This window comes from Bubalus kerabau, chromosome 17, assembly GCF_029407905.1.
Source record: "Bubalus kerabau isolate K-KA32 ecotype Philippines breed swamp buffalo chromosome 17, PCC_UOA_SB_1v2, whole genome shotgun sequence".
In the NCBI taxonomy this organism is placed as follows: domain Eukaryota; kingdom Metazoa; phylum Chordata; class Mammalia; order Artiodactyla; family Bovidae; genus Bubalus; species Bubalus kerabau.
The window spans coordinates 9,668,085-9,691,189 of record NC_073640.1 but is presented as its reverse complement, the minus strand read 5'-3'; the positions used below and the strand labels follow the sequence as shown (position 1 = coordinate 9,691,189).

Here is a 23,105-nt window from a genome sequence, read left to right as displayed (position 1 = left end):
GCTTTTACCAAAAATCTGATGCAAAAGGGTTAAAGCAAAAATTCTAATTAAAAAATGAATTAATTCTTCCTAAGTATACTGAAATTCATATTTTACATTAAAATATAAACTTCAGGCATTTGTGGCTAATAACTTTAAAAAGACTTAGAAAAGTATTGCTATAGACAATGCTAATGACATAATATGTTTCTGTAATTTAAGCAGTAAATTTTCCCTCTGAATACATAAGCTGTAATCCCTTAACTTCATTACTAGGGGAAATACTGTTTGAAAGAGGAAAGCAAAGAGATTCTGTGAGGCTGCATAAATATTGACATAATCTTCACTCTTTCTTCCCCAAACTGGTTATGGACATATCTCATTCCATCCCAACAAAGTACTCCCATAAAACCCAAGCTACTCTTATAAACATCATCTCTGCAGTAATGATGAAAAGAAAAAGTGCTTTTCTGGAAAATACCAACAGTGCTGGCCTTTTAGGGTAACGACTTGCCTACAAGCCTTTTGGCGAGTCTCTCCTTAGGGATTCCCGGGTTTGCTGAAACCCAAGGCTGCCAGCATGAGGGAAATGAACACAAGTCTAATCTGGTGTATGAAGCCAATGAGTGACACCTAAGGTCTCATTATAAATAGTAAAGTATGCAGTCGGGTGGGTGAGAGCATTCTGAAGTGCAATGTTCAAGAAGCTGGCTTAATATATGACTAAGTGTCAGAAGTCAGGTTTTCTGAGAATTACTTTTCAGATAAACAACTTTATGGCACTGCACTTAATCTTACTTACTAGAGACATCTCATTTATCACTGAATTACAAGTAACTTTAATTCTATTGATATTGCCATAAAGCCCGTTGAAAATGCATCCTGGCACTTTTTTAAAAGGGTTTGGGGCCCTGTTTGTTACACGGGAGCCTCTTGCATAAGTCTCCCGGGTCCCCTGGCCTCTTTCTCCACAGTCAAAGGGGACGGTGGGGAAAAAAAAATGTTTCCCGCACCTGCCAGCACTGCCTTCAGCCTCTTTCCTGACAAAGTCGGGTTCTCCCACTTGCAGCCAAACTAACTTTCCGCCCCTCTTTCCTCCTCCCACCTAGGGAAACCAGCTTCTTTTCATTTCATCAACAAAACTGGACACGGATCAATTTCAACTGACCTTTGCCGAAAGGTGGCGCTGTTGAGGTAAGAACCAACTCGGTCCAACAATAGTTTTCACTCTTCGACCGTTTTGCAGGCTTTTCAGATTTTTTTTTTATGCACCCTCCTAGCGTTTCCCCCTCCCATAAAATAAGATAAATATGATTAACACCAAGTGCATTTCATTAATTGGAGGAATCAACAATCCAACATCCAGGCAGGCAGGCTGGTCTTCCAAACGCTGGGTCGGCTCCGCGCCCTCTTCGCTTTCCCTCAAATAAATCTCGGCTTCTCCATCTGGCCTATCGCTTTAAAATCTTAGAAACAGAGTTACTGGTTCCTTCTTTCTTTTTTTTTTTCCCCCCTTCCTTTTTCTTTTCTTTTCTTTTTTTTTTTTTTGCAAAGCTTTAGAAGAATCGATGGAGAAAACCGAACAGTTATTAGCATCTGCAACTCCCCCCCCCCACCCCCCACCCCCAGGGGGAGAAGCAGCCCCTACTCCCGTCCTCCCTACCCCCAACTCTGGGTTTCCGGACCCGTCCTAGAAACCGCGGTTTAAAACTTAACCCTTCGAGGGGAGCTGGTGAGGGCTGGGGTATTGGTTCTTTTTTCGCCTCCGTTCCTCCCCACGATCAAGTCGGAAATAATTAAGTGAAATGTAAAAGTGCAAAGGGCGCGCAGGACCCTGATAAACAGGAGTCAGATTTCATAAGGGGGTGGATGAGTATGTGCGTCTGTGTGTGTGTGTGTGTGTGTGTATGAGAGAGAGAAGTGAGTCTCAAAGGCCAGACTCGGGCCAGAGTCAGAGGCCCGAGGGTGAGGAGCCGGGCTGACCTGACACCGAGCTTTCCCGTAGTTAATTCGCGTTCGCACCCCCCAGCCAAGGACGGGAGACGCCAGCGGGCAGCCAGCCCCCGCGCGGAATGGCCCCTGAGCAACTCATTTCAAGTCCTTTAAAAGAGGCTGATAAAACGGGCTCTCTCTCTCCGCGGACTTGGAGCCGCCCTGGCAGGCGCGCGGCCGGGCGAGGTCAAGCGCGCAGTGGGGACCCCTACGCCCCTACGCGCGCGGGTGCGCGCGGGCACCGGGGAGAGGGACAAAGAGTTGGGGTCAAGTTTGCCCTCCGGGCACTGGCAGGCTCCGGGGAAGGAAGGTTCCCCCCGGGCGGAAACCTGGGTGCCCTAAGGTGGAGCAAAGAGAAAAAGCTACCCGGCGAATTCATGATCCTTGCGGGAGTGGCGGGGCAGGGGGTGGGGGGTGGGGGGGGGCGGTCAGGAAGGAGTTGGGGGGGAGCAGGCCAACCGTGGCCTGGCCGAGCGAGTGGCAGGCGAGCTGGGGCTCCGGAAGGCAGGCCTCTCTAGCTCCGAAGTAAAGCAAACCGTCCTCGCTGTCCACCTGGATTCCCGCAGCCCCTCGGGAAAACTCCGTCCCCTCTTGCACCAAACTTTGCTCCGGTCTTTGCAACCTCGCTCGGAGGCTGCGGCGTGGGAAGGGTTAAGACTGCCCGTCCCAGCTGACAGTCAGCTGATTGGGCCGTGATTGACAGCTCGGAAAAGTTTCCTTGTTTCTCGACTCCTATGCTAATCGCGGGCGCTCCCGCCGCCTCCCATTGGTCCGGAGTACCAGTCAATTTCCCATTTGGGCCTGACGTCACGAGTGCTATAAAACTCAGCAATAGCTTTAAACTCTTCTTGCTGGATCAGAGGCTTTAAAATCTTTTTTTTTTCATCTTCGAGCTGTATAGCTCCGGCTGCTCGTCTGCTCGGTCTCCCCCCTTTTGCTCTGCGCCTCGCTTTTTCCCCAGGACTTCGCTATTTCGCTTTAAAAGAAAAAAAAAAAAGGGCAAGAAAGAACTCAACTCCCCCCCCCTCCCTTTCCTCCAGCCCGGCTGCACCTCTGTCTTGCACTTTGCACGGAGGGAGGAAGAGCGCGAGGTTGAGCGAGAGGAGAGAAAAAAAAAAATTTTTTTTTTTAAATAAAAAAGAGCCAGGCAGAAGAGGAGGCGAGAAGCATGAAGTGTTAACTCCCCGGTGCCAAGGCCTGCGCCGCCCGGACAGCCTCCCGCCGCGCCTGCAGCCCCGAACGGCCGCCGCGCGCGCCCCGCCTGCAGCCGGGGCCAGCAAGCCGAGCCGAGCCCTCCTTATGCAAAGCGCGCAGCGGAGCGGCGAGCGGGGGACGCCGCGCACCCAGCCGGGTTCCTCCGGCTTCGCCGCCGCCGCCGCCGCCACCACCACCGCAGCCCGCGGAGGACCTTCCCGAGCCTGAAGCCGCCGACTCGGCGCGCTAGGAGGCGAGCAGGCGAGGAGGGGCCGGGGCGAGCGAGCGAGCACATTGGCGTGAGCCGGGGAGGGGGGGAGGGAGGGCGGGCGCGGGGGGCGCGGGCAGGGCGGCGGGGGGGTGTGTGTGTGTGTGTGTGCGCGCTCGGAGGTTTCGGGCCAGCCACCGCCGCGCGAGCTAGAAGCGCCCCAGCCCGGCAAGCTGGCTCACCCGCTGGCCACCCAGCACAGCCCGCTGGCCCCTCTCCTGCAGCCCATCTGGCGGAGCGGCGGCGGCGGCGGCGGCAGGAGAATGGCATCGGAACTGGCAATGAGCAACTCCGACCTGCCCACCAGTCCCCTGGCCATGGAATATGTTAATGACTTCGATCTGATGAAGTTTGAAGTGAAAAAGGAGCCGGTGGAGACCGACCGCATCATCAGCCAGTGCGGCCGTCTCATCGCCGGGGGCTCACTGTCCTCCACCCCCATGAGCACGCCGTGCAGCTCGGTGCCCCCTTCGCCCAGCTTCTCGGCGCCCAGCCCGGGCTCAGGCAGCGAGCAGAAGGCGCACCTGGAAGACTACTACTGGATGACCGGCTACCCGCAGCAGCTGAACCCCGAGGCGCTGGGCTTCAGCCCCGAGGACGCGGTCGAGGCGCTCATCAGCAACAGCCACCAGCTCCAGGGCGGCTTCGATGGCTACGCGCGCGGGGCGCAGCAGCTGGCCTCGGCGGCCGGGGCCGGCGCCGGTGCCTCCCTGGGCGGCAGCGGCGAGGAGATGGGCCCCGCCGCCGCCGTGGTGTCCGCCGTGATCGCCGCGGCCGCCGCGCAGAGCGGCGCGGCCCCGCATTACCACCACCACCACCACCACCACCACGCCGCCGGCCACCACCACCACCCGACGGCCGGCGCACCGGGCGCCGCGGGCAGCGCGTCCGCCTCGGCCGGGGGCGCGGGCGGCTCGGGCGGCGGCTCGGGCGGCCCGGCCAGCGCCGGGGGCGGCGGCGGCGGAGGAGGAGGCGGCGGCGGGGGCGCAGCGGGGGCGGGGGGCGCCCTGCACCCTCATCACGCCGCGGCCGGCGGCCTGCACTTCGACGACCGCTTCTCCGACGAGCAGCTGGTGACCATGTCGGTGCGCGAGCTGAACCGGCAGCTGCGCGGGGTCAGCAAGGAGGAGGTGATTCGGCTGAAGCAGAAAAGGCGGACCCTGAAAAACCGCGGCTATGCCCAGTCCTGCCGCTTCAAGAGGGTGCAGCAGAGGCACGTCCTGGAGTCCGAGAAGAACCAGCTGCTGCAGCAGGTCGACCACCTCAAGCAGGAGATCTCCAGGCTGGTGCGCGAGAGGGACGCGTACAAGGAGAAGTACGAGAAGCTAGTGAGCAGCGGCTTCCGAGAAAACGGCTCGAGCAGCGACAACCCGTCCTCTCCCGAGTTTTTCATGTGAGTCTGACACGCGACCCCAGCTCGCCACCTTGATAAGCGCTCCGTGGGGGTCCGACTCGGGTGTGGGCTTGCAGTTCCAAGAGCCTTGCTCGCCACCACCTCGCCCCCTCCCCTCCCGAGCTTGCCCCCGCCCCCCCCAGTTGCCCCCGCACACACACACACACACACACACACACACACACACTGATCCGAGATGATGGTGGTGGTGGCGGCTGTTTTTGAGTCGGGGAGGGGCTGGTGGTCTGGCTCATGGATTGCCAATCTGAAATTCTCCATAACTTGCTGGCTTGTTTTTTTTTTTTTTAACATCCCCCCCCCCACCCCTTTCACTTATGTTCAAAGATCTCAACAGAGTTCCTCATGCTCACCTTTGAAGCCTGCATCATTCACATATTTTTTTTCTTCTTCAGTTCATGAGCTGGTGTTCATTTTCTGTGTGTGTGTTTTATTTTGTTTGGATTTTTTTTTTTAAGAACTTTGAGTTTTTGGAGCTTGCTGTGTTGCCCTTAACTCACCCCCCCCCATCCTCCACTTTCACCCCCTTGCCACCCATCTCCTTTGAGATAAAAGAAAAAAAAAAAAGGCTAAGTTTTTTTCTCCTCCTGAGTTCTTCATATGAGATTGAGCTTGCAAAGGAAAAAAAAATGTGAAATGTTATAGACTTGCAGCGTGCTGAGTTCCATCGGGGTTTTTTGAGCATTGTTATGCTAAAATAGAGGGAAAAAAATCCTCATGAACCTGCCACAATCAAGCCTGCATCAACCTTCTGGGTGTGACTCGTGAGTTTTGGTCCTTATGATGCCAAATCTGAGAGTTTAGTCTGCCATTAAAAAAAAAACAACTCATTCTCATCTCATGCATTATTATGCTTGCTACTTTGTCTTAGCAACAATGAACTATAACTGTTTCAAAGACTTTATGGAAAAGAGACATTATATTAATAAAAAAAAAAAAGCCTGCATGCTGGACATGTATGGTATAATTATTTTTTCTTTTTTTTTTTTTTTCCTTTTGGCTTGGAAATGGACGTTCGAAGACATGGCATTGGCATTCACACTTTTGTTTTACTGCCTCATGACTTTTTTGAGTTCAGAACAAAAAAAAAGTGCAACCCTAGAGTCTTCTTCCCATGAAAGTTTGCATGTGCTCCAAAACTGCTTTGAGTTACTCAGAACTTCAGCCTCCCATTGTAAATGCACTGAAGGGGCTCCTTGTCAAAGATGCCGGAATGGGTTAAAAATTTTAACAAGGCCAACAGTAAAGAACTCTTAAAGTATTCCTTTTAAATGAGAATGACCACCCCATTGGGTGGACTAAAACTGTGCTGTTGCCGAAAGCAGTCTAAAATTTATTTTTAAGAGAAAGAAATCTGCCCCATTATTTTTGTTTTGTTTTTATTTTTTTGGCTTTTGGTCATTGTCAAATGTGGAATGCTATGGGTTTCTAGTATATAATTTAATTCTAGTTTTTATAATCTGTTAGCCCAGTTAAAATGTATGCTACAGATAAAGGAATGTTATAGATACATTTGAAAGAGTTAGGTCTGTTTAGCTGTAGATTTTTTAAAAGATTGATGCACTAAATTGTTTACTGTTGTGATGTTAAGGGGGGTAGAGTTTGCAAGGGGACTGTTTAAAAAAAAAGTAGCTTATACAGCATGTGCTTGCAACTTAAATATAAGTTGGGTATGTGTAGTCTTTGCTATACCACTGACTGTATTGAAAACCAAAGTATTAAAAGGGGAAGCACCCCTGTTTATATCTGTAGGGGTATTTTACATTCAAAATGTATGTTTTTGTTTTTTTTTCAAATTAAAGTATTTGGGACTGAATTGCACTAGATATAACCTGCAAGCATATAATACAAAAAAAATTTGCAAAACTGTTTAGAACGCTAATAAAATTTATGCAGTTATAAAAATGGCATTACTGCACAGTTTTAAGATGATGCAGATTTTTTTACAGTTGTATTGTGGTGCAGAACTGGATTTTCTGTAACTTAAAAAAAAAAATCCACAGTTTTAAAGGCAATAATCAGTAAATGTTATTTTCAGGGACTGACATCCTGTCTTTAAAAACAAATGAAAAGTAAATCTTACCACAATAAATATAAAAAAATCTTGTCAGTTACTTTTCTTTTACATATTTTGCTGTGCAAAATTGTTTTATATCTTGAGTTACTAACTAACCACGCGTGATGTTCTTATGTGCTTTTCTTTCATTTTCAATTCTGGTTATATCAAGAGAAAGAATAATTACAATAATAAACTGCATTTTTTTTTTTGATTCTGTACTCAGTTTCTTAGTGTGCAGTTTAACTGGGCCCAACACTGCATTAGAAGTTTGAAAGGCATCCTTTGCTCTAAAGGAAGGAGTAATGAAGAAGTAGCGAGGCAGTAATTCAGAGTGAAACACAGGCTGTTCTGTTAGTGCAGTCCTTCTAATAATTAGTAATATGTAATGTAAATGCGATCTCTGAAAATCCCCCTCCCTGTCAAAGTTTTCAGTTTTTAAATAAGTTGAGACACCATTGCCTTGCTGGAAACAAACAAAAATGCCAACCGGAGAGCAGGGCCTTTTCAGCCTCGCCCTGAGTGTCTAATCCCCCAGCAGCATGCCCATCTGGAGAGAAATGAGCCCAGAAAGAGGGCACTGGCAGAGGTGGCTTGGGCACATATGCATTCGGTGGTCAAGATAAACAGTTCTTGCCTTTTGGCTGAAACTGATTATTTTTCTTCTTCCCTCACACACCATGATTTTCTTGTTAGCAAGGCCTGACAAGATTTCACATCAACACTTTGAACACATCAAAGTTGTTGGTTTGTGTTTTTAACTTTGAAGGTCATTTGTCTTAAATAGGAAAAAGAAAAATCCTCCTCTCACAGAAGTCCAAGTATATATCTGGGTTTAAACTGTGTTATTAAATCATATTTCCCCATGCAAATTTAGCTGAGGGCATCTCCACGTAGATGAGCTGGTAATGATTGCAAAGCACCTTAGCTCCTGGAATAGGAGCAAAAAAATAATGCCTGATTGAAATAAAGGCTGTGGTTTGATTTATTGGTATTTCATCCCAACACGGGTTGCGAGTGGGGGCTCCCTGAAAAGATCAGTTGGAAAGTCTGGAGCCACTTTCACTAACAGCACTGACGTATTTTTAAAATGACACAAATTCATGCAACTAATGTTACAAATTCATGCAGTTTGCATTCTTCATCAACTTCCCCTAGATCGCTAATAGGATGTTAGACAAAGCCAACACTGTTTTGAAGATAGAGGCCAACACAGTGACTTCTGTTTTATTTTCTTTTCTGTCCTTTAAAAAAAAAAAGAAACAAAGATAATATTGCAACTCTGAACGAAGGCCTGATTTTGAGGAAAGCAGGTTGTGCTTGGCGCTGATGAGTTCTGGCCGTGTATCAGCCTTCCTTCCCTCTTTCACAGAAAACGAAGACAGAGGCTAACAGGGCATTTTGACCTTTCTCTCACTGTTAGCTTGGATAGGGACCCTGAATCCACACTTCATTTTGCTTTAACAGAAGTCTTAGTAAACCTTCTTCCCTGTGCTTGAACTTAGCTGTTCTTCTCTGCTTCAGAGATTTTTTTTTTTTTTTTTGGTCTGATCCCAGCAAGGAGGTTTGCAGTCTCCCACTGTAGAAGCAGAAATGGATGTATCACTTAGAGAGCTCAGCATCTGATGCAAGATTTTAGGCAAACACATTTTCCAGATAAGAGTGACCAGGATGGAGTTATTATAGTTATCTCATGGGAAATGCCACTTCAGAGAAAAATACAGTGGTCCAACAATTAGGTGTTTTGATAGGACCCTACAAGGCAGTTCAATATAATAAGCAGGTTTTGGGTCCAAATATGAAAAACACAGAGTGGCGTTGGCCAAAAAAAAAAAATGCGATTTTGGTGGCTGCCTTTAAGAGAAGTTTAACTCCTAATAAAAGGCGTTAGAAGAAGTAACCATATTTAGGGGAAAAAATTACTAAAAAGCTTTGAAATGTAATGTATGGTAAACACAAATACATGCTTTTTTTTTTTTTTAAACCAAAAAATCCTAAATCCTGCCGGAGCGCCTTTACTACAAATAGGTCTCTAATTCTTGTTGTTGTTTAAATCATGTAAGGAAATCTAGCTTTCCCTTCACACTGCATTTGAGGCTTTGTCTAAATAGTGTTAAAATTCCTTTCATTCCAAATGCAGAACTGAGCCCACTCACAAGTCGGAGCCATCTGTGGGACGTACCACATTTTGGAAGCCCCAAGATCATGTGCTTTACCCGTGTATTCACAAAATGAAATTTACATGAGACTTCTATTTATTATTATCATTATTATTATCACTGTCTGCGGTCATGAAAAACAGCCAACCCTTGACTTCTGTTTAATTTCCTTTTTTAAAAAGAGAATAAATGATTGTGTTAGAGACGAAAGGTATTACATGTATAACCTCCAGGCTAATTAACTGTGCCTTCTGTCTGAGGGTCTTAGGTACAGACCCACAGGAAACATGCTGGTGCTTCTGACTTTACAATGGCCAACCCAAATAGACTCGCTTATTTTCAACCTGTTATATTGTTGAAAAAAAAAAAAAAATCCACTGAAATTTACAAGCTATATACAATGGTATAAAGGGAAGTGTCCCAGAAGGTAACAGCCAGCATTTTAAAAGCCTATGGTAGACATGCACACTCTAAACAGTACTTTTTCACGCTTCCTTGTTTCTCTGGCAGATAATTTTACTAAGGAAAAAAAAAATTTTTGATTCCCGTCCCTAAGCAGATGCCACGGGCAGAAGCTTTAGCAGAGCCGAGCACCCTGGTTTCCTCTCGGGCCCTGGATAGTATTGTAATTATCAGTGATGTCAAACGTGGTCATTCATCAGGCAGAGCCGTAAGTGAAACTAGTTAGTTCAGTACACCCCTTCCATGGGCTTTTCTTTCCTCCCCCTTCTCTGCTCTCAGGCAGCCACAAAATCACTTCCCATGTTTCCTTTTTTTCCCCAGGATCATGTAATAATTTTTTACAATGTATCTGACACATTAATAGACTGACATCAGAGAGGCAGAGGTTCTACTTCCTGTTCTCAGTGAGGAAATGATGTCTAGATAATCATTTATTTGCCTTCCTGCCATAACCACCTGGGCTTTCAACAGAGGCCGTTCCAATGGGAAATACCGTATTTATTACTGAATGTGCAATTCTAAGGTTCTGATCTTTTCTTCCTTATACCTTCACTCCAGTAGTTTTTATTGACACCAGTCAATTCGAGATACTTCCGCTCTTAAATAGGACCTCCCCTTGCCAAACCACCAGCTTTCAGGGTAAACGTTGTGGACAGGGGCAAATGGTAACCAGCCTTGCAAACACGGGGTACAGCTGTCCCAGGAGCCGCATTCCCTGCATGTCCTTGTCTGAAATGACCCAAGTGGCTTCTGACACGTTCAAAGGTTCTCAAGTCCCGAAGTTGGAAGGTTTTTTGCCGTTGTCTTTATGTTTTGGTTTAGGTCAGCTTACTTCCGTGTTCACCCTTGACTTGATGAAACGCACTCCACCCGCCATTCTAGGCCAATCAATATATTTAAAAGTTTGCTTGCCACATTTTGCCTGTTGGTAGTTAAAGACTAACCAAGATAGGTTGGAAGACTGAGGTCCATGAGTGACAAGCTTTAGCCGACTAATTTCCATGCCAGTAAAACACACAGCCAGGCTCGGAGACCTTACTTCTTATATAAACGTGCGATCAGAGAAGCTAGGAAATCTGATTCACCCACTTTAGACTGCTCATCTGCCAGGCTCCCCACTGAGATTTACTTTCATTTGATTTGCTCTTAAATTTTGTCCCTTTTCTTTGAAGAAATAAATGCCTTCGTTTTTAGGGAAGAGACATCTCCATGAGAGGCTACACTTTTCACCGCTTCTGATGATTCTGCAGGAGGCTGCATGAATAATTTGGAGTCGGTGCCTTCCTTGCTGTCAATAGGAAAATGAGACACCTAAAGTTTGTTTCTCACCGCGGGCCCATCCCAAATTTAAAAGATGTCCCGAGTCCAACACTAGGCAGACAGGAGCCATCAGGGAGGTGATCCAGCCCTTCAGACCACTGAACGCGGATGTGCTTGTTTGTCCATTTTTGCATGCGTTTAAAAAACAGCTGGAGCCTTCACCCACCTTTCAATAACACTGCTTTTCTCACTTTTGATATAAATCTTCAAAATCTAGACATCACACAGCCCCAGAAAAGGGGAATCCTCTCCAAGCCTGGCTCCACCCGGGGCTCGTGAACAAACCCAGCTCTGTCTGGGCATTTTTTTGTTTTTTTTTTTGTTTGTTTTTTCTCTCCAGCGGGGGTAAGGGACAGGGTGAGAGCGTTTCAGTCTCCCAGGCTGTCTCATGACTGTCAGGGCATAAAGGAGTACAGTCCGGCCACAATGTGGGAGCATCTTTACCCTTTCAAGAGGGGCACAACAAAAAACAAAGCAAATCAAATTGCTCAGCACGAAGGCGTAGCAAAACCCGCGGCTCCCCACCCGTCCCCATAGCGTCTGTGGGAGGTGAGAAATGAGGGAAGCCAGAGAGAGCTGAGACGCAGCCTTCGAAGGCACATTTGCACGCAGGTGCAGGCCAGGTTCCGCTGTCCATTTCCTCCCTGTATGTTCACATGTGTTTCTGTTTTGAAAACAATTTTAGAGCTCAAACCCCAATTAAGAGCTCAGAGGAAATTGCGAATGTCTTAACTTTCGGGCATTTATGAATATATCAGCCCGTGACTTTGCTGTGGGGGCATTTGGGACCAGTCGGATGTGCTGTGCCCATATTTCTATGGTCACCACAGTAGGTCTGATGGCATCGTGACAGTTTCATTGTTTAATTTTGAAAGCCCTTTGTGTGTTTTCCCTAAGTTTGCCCGATACAACAAGGCTAAGATAGGAAGAACACATCAGCGGCACACAGAAATTGGATCTTTCTATGAAAGTGCATCAGAGTTGGACAGTTTTAAGAAATTCACAAAATGCATTTTCCACAGAGAGGCTCTGATTGGAATGCACAGTTCTCAACCCAAATCATACCATCTACCAAGCACCTCTTCCCCGTTCAACACACAGTTCCTTTTCCTTCCCTTTCTTTTTGTCAAATAACTATTTTTTTCCCCCTATAATTAGGACTTTGGATTGCAAAATCACATTCCTCCCTTCTCCACAGATTCTTGGACCTTTAGTTACGATTAGAAAGGGGCATTAATTCAAGAAGGGAGGATGAGGGAGGGGTGGTCTGTGGAGGTTTGGGAGGGGGGAGAGGAGAGGAAATACTTCTGTGCTCACCCCCACACCCCCTTGGCCCCCACCCAGCCCAGGCCTGCCTGGGTGTGAGTTACACACAGGGGATTTGGATTCTGAATCTATTCTAAATATTCTGATCACCAGCCTTGAGTGTTTCCAAGCTGAGATTCCAAAGAATGGTTTTTCCTTGCGGTTGGTTCTTTCGGGTAGGAAATAGGCGAGGCCACGAAACCTTTGTAGAAGGGGGAGAGGAGGCACAACACCCACCCCTGTCCCTGTCCCAAGAGAATGCTGAAAAAGAGGCCATGAAGGGCGCCCTGAGCTGAAAACCCTGGCCAGCAGAGCCACGTTCCCTTTTGCCCCCCTCAAATTTTTCCTCGTTCTCCATGCCTTTGTCCGCTTCCGGAAGCCTGGAGAAGTGGATTTCTGGTCTCCTTTGGGGGATTTTTCCAGGAAGCAAAGCGGAGCAGAGGGCAGCTAGCTGGTGTACAGGGGCTGGGCTGGGGTGGGGGGTGGTGGTGTCACTAACAGAGACCAACCTTGGCTTCTGACCCCTAATCGCCAGGGGTCAACTCTAGGTCATTCCTGGGGCCACTGCTTCCCACCAGACCGGATTTATTTGCAGGATGACTGACAGGCTGGTGGCAGACTCTGAGTCCCCAGGATCCCTGAAGACAACTGCCACGTCCTTAGCTCCAGGGCCTCAGCCTCTGAGCGCCTGGCCCCTGGCCCATCCCAGGGTCCTGTCTGTATTTCATGCCTAGTCACCAGGGCCATCAGAGAGACTCAGAAGTCACTGCACTGGACCGGAAAGCAGTCACCTAAGCTGGGGCTCGGGGCCCATCAACCCGCTCCTGTGCCAGTCCCCGTGTAGACAGAGGCTGGGGTGAGGAGAAGAGCTGGGAGGTGGCTCTGGGGTGTCTAAGCATGGCTGCAGCTTCTGGGGCCCCTTCGCTCTGGGCAGCCCTGCCCAGCCAGGAATGCTCTCCACCCTCAGGGTCCCCTGGCCATCGCGGCAGGTGCAGAAGGACAGGGCTCGTGGGGGTGGGGTCCGGCTGCCGCCTGAGGTCACATGCAGTCCCTGCGTGCCCCAGGCCCCGGTGGTGCCCCAGGGCGGGAAGCGAAGGCTGAGGACTCTGCCCACAAAGCCCCTGTGAAATGGCCAAGCCCACACCTGCGCCTGGGGCACCACTGGCGGTCACTCCCAGTGCGGCCGGGGCCCAGCCCGCTTCTTGGACGTGTACTGGGATTTGGTTCACGTGTTCCAGGAGGACCACCCGAGCCGCAGTGGAGGCCTTGGGGACGTGCAAACGACCTGATCTGCTGAGCTCAGGGGTGGGTGCATGGAGGGAGGAAGCAGGATTCAGTCCTAAAACGCTCCTCCTTCACTAGGGACCCTCACACCACACTCCAGCCACCCCAGGAACCTTCTGGAAGTAAGATCTTCAGGTCCAGGTCATTTGGTTTTTACTCTCTTAATTTTCTGGCCCATTTTCCAGATCTAGCTTTATTTTATGTTTCCCCTTCTCTGGTTACAGACAGGGTGAAGAGGCAAAAGAGAAAGGGAAGGAAATCCAGATAACCTGCTTTAAGTCATTCTAGAAATCTCCATACTACAGTTGGGATTTGCCTTGATACCGTTTGATGCTTATTGTAGGGGAAAGCCACTCAAGCAAACTTCGTTAGGATCTCACCCATAGCTCCAGCTACAGGGGCTTGCTTGCATTCCTGGGTTTAACACAGTGGCTGCTGAATCTCAGACACTCAGGAACTGTCTGCAAAGGACAAAGTTTAAAATCACTCATTTCAGGAAACAGCCCTTCCATGCGGGATTTTTTTTTTTCCCCCTTATAGGGACCTTCAGTTTTTTAGATCCTTCAGTGTAACATAATTAAGCATCTCTGCACCTTCTTAAATAAACGTCCCCTTTTCCCCTTCTTCTCCTCTTAGGGAAGGATTCATAAATGTGCAGATATATTTGATGAAAGGAATGCAAGGGTCTCAGCATCTGAGCCGCTTTTACATTGCCACATTCCACTAAAGTCCTTTTTGCTAGGATGGGGGAAGCCTGCAGTAATGATTCTCGGATGAAATCGGTTAAAAGATGATGGTTGAGTCTGTTTTCAGGCAGTGAACCCAACATATTCTTTCATCTGCCATTTATCTATCTATCTATCTCCTTGTGAAGCTCTTTAATACATTGTAGAGGGGGAAGCTATTAAAAGATGAATCTGCAGTTTCCACATCAGGACATACTAATGAGCACACGACAGGAGTTCCTCGGTCTACTCCACATATTGGTAGGCGGGAGCCAAACCTGGCCTGAATGGCCGAAGACCTGTGGCGGATTCATTTTGATATTTGGCAAATCTAATACAGTTATGTAAAGTTTAAAAATAAAATAAAATTAAAAAAAAAAAAAAAAAAAAGTACAGAATAAAAAAAAAAAAAAAAAAAACCTTGGCCTGACTTGGCACGACTCAGGGCAGCGAGGAGGTGCGTGCTGACCACCTGTGTGTTCTCAGGGCGCCCTGTCCGATGTACTGCTCACGAGACCTTTTCAAATCTTCCTTGGAGTATCACTGCACATTCCTATGCTATTTAAAAAGTACCATTTAATTGTTAGGTAAATAGATCCCGCTCGTGGAGGCTCTGTGCTAGCAGATGGCTGGCCTGGACTTCACGGCACAGTCCAGCTCGAGAGTCTCCTCTCTACTCCCAGGCGAGGTCCCCTTGCCCCCTCCATTCTTCCCTGGTGACTAGGCTGGGTGAAGGTGATGAGGACAGAACACGGTATTGGCTTTTGGACCCTATTCATGTGTGCGAACTGACTCTCTCTCCCCTGCTTTGGAAAGTAAATGCCTTGATAACAGGATGGGTTCCCCAGGTGGCCAGCGAATAGAGGTCATCGTGAGGAAAATGACACCAATGATCTAAAAAGGACATCTACTTTATGAGATTTCAGGCAAGATGCCAAATATCACATTTAATGAGGCCCGATTCTTTTTCTCCAAAAATAACAGAGGCTATCAATGAGCTGGTCAGGAAGGCACAGGGGCATTTTTGCAAAGTCTCCGTTCAATTATTGCTTTGTAATATTGTTCTAAAATTGAAGAATGCTTCACGAGTCTATGATGTCATGTAAAATATTCCTTGCAGAAGCTTAACATATGTTTGCAGTGCCCCAAAGGAATTAAAAATATTCCCTCCACAATCTCTGAAGCTTTTATACTCTATTCACTTGTGTTTCGAATGGAATCTGTTGTTCCTAAAGGTTGTTTTTTTTTTTTAAAGTAAACTTATATGGAAAGTTTTGTTTTGTTTTCTGTTTGTTTTTTGAGATTAGCCACTTGAACTTGAAATGGAGAACAATTGATATCATGGATAACACTTCCATGTTTTATAACATCAGTATGTTTCTTGTATCTTTTCTTTTTTTTTTTTTTGGCATAGAAATAATATATTTGGCAAAAGATTAGTATATACTCTGACATGAAAAAGAGTAGTTTGTGCCTTAATGTTTAAAAAAATCACTTCTAACATGAAATGTGGATGAAAGCCCGTAAATGTATTTGGGACAGCTCTGACAGATATGAGTCCAAATTTATTCATCTGTGTTTTAATGCATAGTCAGACTGTTTAGATAAAGGACATTGGAAAAATTAGAGAGTTACACTAAATGAAAACTTAAGTAAAAGAGTCGATGTCAGTTACAGCAGCCGAGATATTTCAGCAGGTGTATGTATCGTGTATTTTTTTTCACACCAATTGTAAAGTAATTCAAATAAAAGTGGGGCAGATTAAAGAAGAATAACTGAATCTCCACACTGGAAAAAAAAATTAGATCGACTTACTGGTTTATCACAGTTATTGTACACAGATTTGTTGTAACCATGTTGAATTTTTTAAATTAGATTTTAAATATATTTTGACAGTCTGCACTTGTAGAGTATGGCTAACTATACAGAGAAATGACAGGTCTGCTTTGTTATTAAACTGCTGTCTGGAAAATATTGGACTCCGTACAGTAAATGATAATTATTTTGCCACTTACATCAGTACAGCTAATAGCAATAAGGGGTTTTTGAACCATAGAAAGCTGAACTACTTTGAATTACTGTGCTTTGTTATTCACTGTGAAGCAAAAAAGACTTTTTTTTTTAAAAGCAACCTCATTTTCATATTACCGTTCTAAGCATTCCCTGCTACTAATTTAAACAGAGTGGAAGTTAATAAATAAAAGAGTGATCTCTAAACAGTTGTATTTGTTAAGAGAATGTCCACAGTTAAGGTCAGCAGTACTAGCAGAATAGACCCTGTCTGTGGAAGAGGAGGGGGGAAGATGGAAGAGAATCGGTCTAGGTAACGAAGCCAGGGAGAAGTGGGCCAGTTTGGTTCCCCAAGGGACCAAGGGATGCTCGGTCTGAACACCTGGGGGACACCCATCAGAGACCTTTCAGTCCTCATCCATTGTGAACCCGGGATCACCTGGTTCTCTGAGCTGAGGGCAGCTTCAGGGCTGATGCCGGCTGCCAGGCCAGTGGACATCACTGTCTCCACCTTCGCAGGCTCAGAGGCAGGGTGGAGGGGGCGCTGACGCAGCACACCATGCCGTTCTCTTCCATGCGAACCCTTCCTCTGGCAGGGCTGAGACCAGGCTGCCAAAGCAAGTGGACCTAAATTCCTCTTCTTTGGCTCTCATTCTGCCCTTCTCCTAGCTAGTTAGGTGGCCTTGAACATGCTGTCCTTATAAAGCCCTCTTCCTGGTTATTAATGACCCTTTGTTTATTTTAATATATTTACTGAATCAGGTACCCAAGGGAATCCTCTACATCAGTGATGTGAAAAATCCTGTTGCCCGAAGTCAAAGAGGTACATCTTGATTTCTGATTTGCATGTGCTTGTTTTAACGCATTTTCCATGAGGGAGCGAGCGAGCGAGTGAGGAATGCGGATCATTCTCCAGGTGTGAAAGCCTCCTGCTTTCGTAGCTGTAGTGTCTGGTTTCACGCGTACATCGGTGGTGATGCCAGATGCTGAGGAGAAGGCTGGCGACTGCGAGACCAGCATGCATGCCTTTCTGCGCTCTTGTCATCACGGAGGCGTGGGGTACAGAGCTCTCAGCCAGTCTGAGCGGATCTCAGACCTTCAGCCTGAACCAGCATGAGTCTCTCGACTCCCAAAGAGCTGCTCGGTCTTTCTGCCTGAATGTCAGACAATCTGGGCCAATCTGTGCCGTTAGAATCCGTGGCCATTGGCCGGCTTCACATAACCATTCCAAATTTACCGTCTCCTATAACTCACTGCATGCTCACATTTGGAAAAGTTAGTGTAATTTCAAAACACACTGTGTCCCTCCTCTGCGTCCAAATATGAGTTTGGAGCCACTCCCCACTAGGCTGAAGGAGGATATCGGGCTCAGAAATCTGATTTTCACTGACAAAAATAAAATTGAAATTAAGCTATTTAAATGGGTTTGCAATTACAAGGTTCCCAGGGTGAATTTAATTATGAATCCTACTCGTTTGGAGAACCAGACCAACACTCTTACACCAATAAGTATTTAGCCTTATCATTTTATGTATTCCTGTTACCTCTTATTGGCTAATGGAATGAAGTTTGTTTGTTTGTTTTTTTAATGAAATTTGCTTGCTGAGAAATTTGCATGAAATACAGCTTTTGGTTTAAGTCACACTGTCAAATTGCTACTCTTTGCCAAGGAGACACTTTAAGAATCCAGTGAATTGAGAATGTCAGAAAACAGACCCACATTTTCCCCCCACTCTTCAAACATGGTATCTGATTACTTACTTTTACATACTGTTATTGGGAAAGTCTTTGAGTAACTGGACTGTGACTGTTTAACATGATTTCTTTCCTAGCCTTAAACAAAATTAACATTTTCTTTAATAGTTCTCATATGAAGATTTTTAACTCAGTGTATACCATTGGGATTAATTTGTGTGTTCTCGTGTGTGCATGCTATATCAAAACTTTATCCCTTTCTTCTCTCCCTGTCTTTATAATTGAAGTTTGAAAGCTATCTATTAAATAGGATGATCTAGACCCACCGGGCAGGTTTTGTTACACTGAAACCATCCATTTTGAGCAAAGAGTTAATGAACTTTTAAGGCAAGGTTCACACGGGTCTTGACCCCCCAGGTAATACTTCATATAAGATTACTGGTGGGAGAGAAATCAAATTTCAGCTGTGCACATGATTGACAGGTGAGAACCAGGAAGAGAAAGGCATTTGGCCAGATGGGGACATTGGGTAGGAGAACAATTCCTCAAAGTTACTCTGTGATATTAGATATTATAAGTGGATATATGAAAAGTTTAATATTTGATACTCTTGGGAGAGTTAGTTTATTTTTAGAAAGTCACTTTGGTTAAGAGATTTCAGTCCCGGAAGCCAGAAATGGGCAACCGTAGTTTTCTACTCTCCTGTTGATTTCTATTATGTACAACTTCGTGACTTATTTCTGGCCATTTTCTAGACGAAAGTCTGAGAATTAGATTAGAAGCCATTTGGGGAGGCATTTAATTACCTTTTATTTATTCTCATAAACATAGTCTAGATTATATTATGGTTCTTGGTACTATTAGAAAATAGCAATCCTAAGGGCTGTCACCAACAGATGAAATGCTCCATTTCTGTAGCACCTCTTGATCTGAACATTTCCCACTAGTGCATGCTTCAGCTTAACACACGCAAGTCTGCCCAAGTGCGTGATTTGTCGAGGTCGTGCCTTCTACGGAAGGACTTCTAATGCGCCAAGACAACAGTGCTCCCACAGTGCTGTCTGATGTCAGTTTTTTCCATGGTAGCACCCCGGGTCAGGTGTCACGTTAGCATCATTGCCATGGAAACAGGTGATGGTGTTGCGTGACCCTAAGGCCAAGGGTGGCTTTGGAATTCACCTTGGAGGCTGTTCCTTAGGGTGAATTGTCAAAAGGAGATTAACAGCTACTCATAGCTTGCACCAAAACTGAAAGCAGACAGGACTTTAATACACGCTCTTTCGTCTTGTGTGCTGAAACGCTAATTTCAGGAGGTGGTGGTGGACCTGAGCCAGCTGATGTGTCTGCTCTACCCTTACAGATGTTCCTGACATTCTCTCAGACCCACCCGGATGCATCCGAGCCTTAACAGAGCTGCCCTGGGGCAGGGCAGGTGGGACACACACAGGGGAGAGGCCTGTTTGTAGCTTTTCCGTCACTCGTGGGAGATTCCTGATGGAATTCGTATAAACAGCTCTGCCCCAGGTTCTAAGTACCCATCAGTTTTTCTTTCTTCCTAATCTTACAGTTAGCTGGGTGGAAAATGTTTTATCCTGACTATACCAATGTGAATTCAAACCAACGTAAGGGAGGCTTTATTCTGTTACCAGCTGGGATATAAACAAAAACACAGTAAAAGACTCCGGAATCTCGTTTCTATTTTGTATAACGTGTCCTCCCACATCGCTGCCCGTGATCACCCAGAAATAAAATGCAAGCATGGATGCCTGATGCCCAGTGTCCATGTGGGTTCCTGAGCACAGCTGTTTAATTCAGACATAGAATTACAGATGCTGTAACCGTTATTTCCCTCGCAGAGTCCATCAACATCTTTTAAGAGAAATGGTGAATCAGGTGTTCTCAGGCAAAGGCTGTATGAAAAACACAGAACCTAAGTTTTCACTTCTCAGCGCCTGTGTTTGAAAAGCCCGCGTGAGAACAGTGGCTGGCCTGGACTCTGGCTTCACTGCAGACCTCTCAGGGCCTCTCAGGACTCCGCTTTCAGAGTAAGTGCCCTGCTGCGGAGGACAGCAAAGAGTAGGGTGCAGTCTGGCATGCAGATCTGGAGAGTGGACCAACCCCTCAGAGATTCCAGGAGTGTGTCTTCAGCAAATGACATCACTGTGTGTGAGAAAGGAAGGGAAAATAATTCTGTTTCAACTGTTTAGTACTGGGGCTTACCTTATCAAATTGTTGTTTGTTTAGATAGCCACCCCCCCACCCTCCTTCCCACACAAGGCTGCCTAACGTCCTTCTGTGGACACTGGCCCTACTTGTGAGCAGGTTTAATCGATCAATTATGGCAGAACAAGTACAGGGCAACCAGCTTAATGAAGTCCCATTATTTTCAGTGGTCCTTAGGATGCTATTGAAGGGGCTATCTTAAAGAAAGAGACATTATGCATTTGGTGGGGGCAGGCGTGGTGGGAGGGAGAAGGGTTTTTGCACAGGAGTATAGCACTCGTTATTTAAAACAAAACGATGCTTCTGTCAAGAGCTTTCCTTCTAAAAGCACACATTCAGTCACCTGCCAGAATCTCAGATTTATTGCTGCCGTTCACAGATGCCAATGTTGAAACTCTCTTCGCCTCCAGCTTGCTGAGTCTTTCATTTCCTCGATCCAAAAATCACTGTAAAGCTGTTGTTTAGTGTCTGCATTTTTTGCTTTTCCTGGCACCTAATGAAATTATCAGCAATAAATGAGCTATGCAGAAGGGTTGGTTTTGCTTTTATTTTTTATTTTCCTTTTTTTTTTTTTTTTTCTTTTTTGCAGTATTTGGAAAATGCTGGGACAAGGGTAAGCCAATGGCAAAATTCAGAGTGCCTCTCTTTCCAGCATCTACGGGAAACGTAATAAAGCCATTAGCATTTATATAATTTCAGATGGGAATTAATACTGGGGAAGGGAGGGGGAAGGAGTGTCAGGTGTTGAGTGGGCAAGTCAGACCAGCTGTGGGAATTACAGTTATTGTCACTGGAGACAACCCAGCCCTGGCCTCCAGTATAAGCTGCTGGGAGATATTAACACCTAATTATCAAGCCAGGGGTGCATCTTACACCTTAATCGCTGGTGAGGTGAGAGTGACAAAAAAGAGGAAGGGAGTTGTTTTCCATGTTCCTTTCAGCAAGCATCCATCCTCTAATAAGGGGTCATCACTTGCAGCAAATGACAATTTCCTTTTAGCCCTTTCAGTCTATAGAAAAGCACAGTAACTTCATTTGCTAGCAGGTAGGCAGTGGAGGTGAGAATCGGATTGATCTGAAATTGACCCTGAGGTCACTGCCTCCTTTAAATTGGGTGCTACAGACAAAGTTTCTTTTCTTCTTCTCTGGCTCCTGCCAGCAGCCAAGCAGAGACCTCAGTCATTGGGGCGGGGGGTGGGGAGAGTGTTAGCAATTATTTAAAGGGATTCTGACACCAGGGTTGAACCCCTACCCCAAACTTAATCCAAGTGGAGACCTTTTTTTTTTTTTTTTTAAATGGATGGTGGTTAATTAAAGGGTTTGAGCCTCCCCCCATGGTGTGCCTCTGGCTTGTTTATATTTTAAAATGAGGTTCATTCCTGATGCACAAGAAATGGCAGGGGGGAAGCTGACAGTCGGGGTCTCTTACTGGGCTGACTTGAATAGGGAATAGAATTTCCTGTTTCCTTTTACATTTTTTCTTTCTTATTTCACCCCAGCCCCCCCAACCCCCCTAACCCCCCCACTTCAAAGTCCTTTCAAAGCATCTTGGGGTGCATAGATATGTCTGACAGTGCTGGAAATCCTGCACTGCTTTTCAGAAGGCCAGAGGACTCTGCTGGGCACGCAGGCCTGGCCTTGCTCTCCACCCAGCGGTGAGGGTCGCCAAGAGGGAACAGAAATCCCCTTCACCGATTTTGATCTTCTGGACCCCAGTTGAGAAGCACTGTCTCGTTCCTTCGCTTCAGTGGGTAGTGCCTACTGGCGGTTCTGTCCTGATGCCCAAAGACTATTCCGTTATTCATTTTCCCCAGACTTTCCCCGCCCCCTTTTTTCTCCTTCTCTTTTTCTCCGTTTAAAGTCCCAAAGCGAAGCAGTTCCTCACCACTGCGTCGTAGAAGGAAAGCACACGTGCTTTGTTTGGAGATCTGGACCAGAGCTCTCCCTTCCAGGGAAGGAGCAGTGGTTTGGGATGGGACAGGCTTTCTGGAAGCCTCGGGGCTGCTGGGCGGCCCGGGAGGAGACCTCCCAGCAACGGCTGGAGATCCATCACACCTGCGCACGCGAGGCCCCTGGGCATCACTTTCTTTCCAGGGAGGCAAGGCCTTCCCACGTGTTTCCCACGTGCTCGGCGCTCTGTTGGTCCAGTGAAGCCTGTGGACCCAAAATGTGCTGCTTTCAGAGTCTTCCCCAGCTGAGTTGTTGGGGATAAAATTCTTGGTAAAAAATGGGATGCGTTCGAAACACTCTGGTCTCCATGGGGACCCTGGTTAATTAAGATGTTACCGCTGTTGGCGCTCCAATTTGTTTCCCCTACCTGACCAGCCCGGTGGAAAACGCCCCAGGGTTGGTGTAACCAAATGGCACGTGACCCGTACATGTGGTTAAACCCGCCCTACACGTGTGTGGGCGGAGAACCAGCCCCGCTCCCAAACTCTGCTGGGAGGTCTTGAGTTGCAGAGTTTGGGCCTCGCAATCGGGTTCCTGCTCCAGAGCGAGGGGTTCCCTAGTGCTCCAGAGGTTGGAGCTTTTAGCAGCAGCAAGCACTGTGACGGTCACCCGGCTCCCCACAGGGGAAAAAAAAAAAGTAAGGAAGGATTTCGTTTTATTTTTTAAATTTTCATCCTATTTTATTCGAGCCAGATCATATTAGGAACGAAAACCTTTCCATCCCTGTTGCTGAGAAATTTGTATTTTTAAAGGCACTGATGGGGGTGCGGTGGCGGGAGGTGCGGGAGGAGGAATTCTGATCCACCAAGACGTTTCTGTCTATCTTTACTCAACGTTTTACAGTGTTCTTCACATTCTGCATCGTCTCCTGATACAATTGGAGGGGGGGGGAGCCATGGTTAATGACCAGATGTGTCACTTTAGGGAAGATGGGTTTCAAGTGTGTGATTTCATTGTAAATCCATCAGGTGTTACTTTCCAAGCTATTGAGGGCGCAGTTAATCTGAGAATGCATCTTTTTACTATTTCTTTAAAATTTATTTGGGATCAAGTCACTGTCTGGTTTCAACTC

General features: G+C 46.6%; 1 protein-coding gene and 1 long non-coding RNA gene across 3 annotated transcripts; one reads left to right on the top strand and one right to left on the bottom strand.

The window, feature by feature from the left end:
* Positions 1-3,511: 3,511 nt before the first annotated feature.
* MAF (MAF bZIP transcription factor) lies at positions 3,512-19,357 on the top strand. 2 transcript variants are annotated; one of them, XM_055551267.1, is made up of 3 exons: positions 3,512-4,826; positions 16,928-16,988; positions 19,221-19,357. In XM_055551267.1, exons 1-2 carry the CDS (start codon positions 3,697-3,699, stop codon positions 16,959-16,961), a joined length of 1,164 nt encoding a protein of 387 aa, XP_055407242.1. In that variant the 5' UTR covers positions 3,512-3,696; the 3' UTR covers positions 16,962-16,988; positions 19,221-19,357. The 2 variants fall into 2 exon arrangements, with proteins under 2 accessions (XP_055407242.1, XP_055407243.1); XM_055551268.1 differs by lacking the exons at positions 16,928-16,988; positions 19,221-19,357 and adding an exon at positions 9,041-14,497.
* Positions 19,358-19,883: 526 nt separating this feature from the next.
* LOC129630788 (uncharacterized) lies at positions 19,884-22,093 on the bottom strand. Its single transcript, XR_008703753.1, has 3 exons — positions 21,969-22,093; positions 20,427-20,576; positions 19,884-20,020 (listed from the first exon to the last, which is right to left on the bottom strand). It is a non-coding gene; the product is annotated as an uncharacterized LOC129630788 (long non-coding RNA).
* Positions 22,094-23,105: the final 1,012 nt, after the last annotated feature.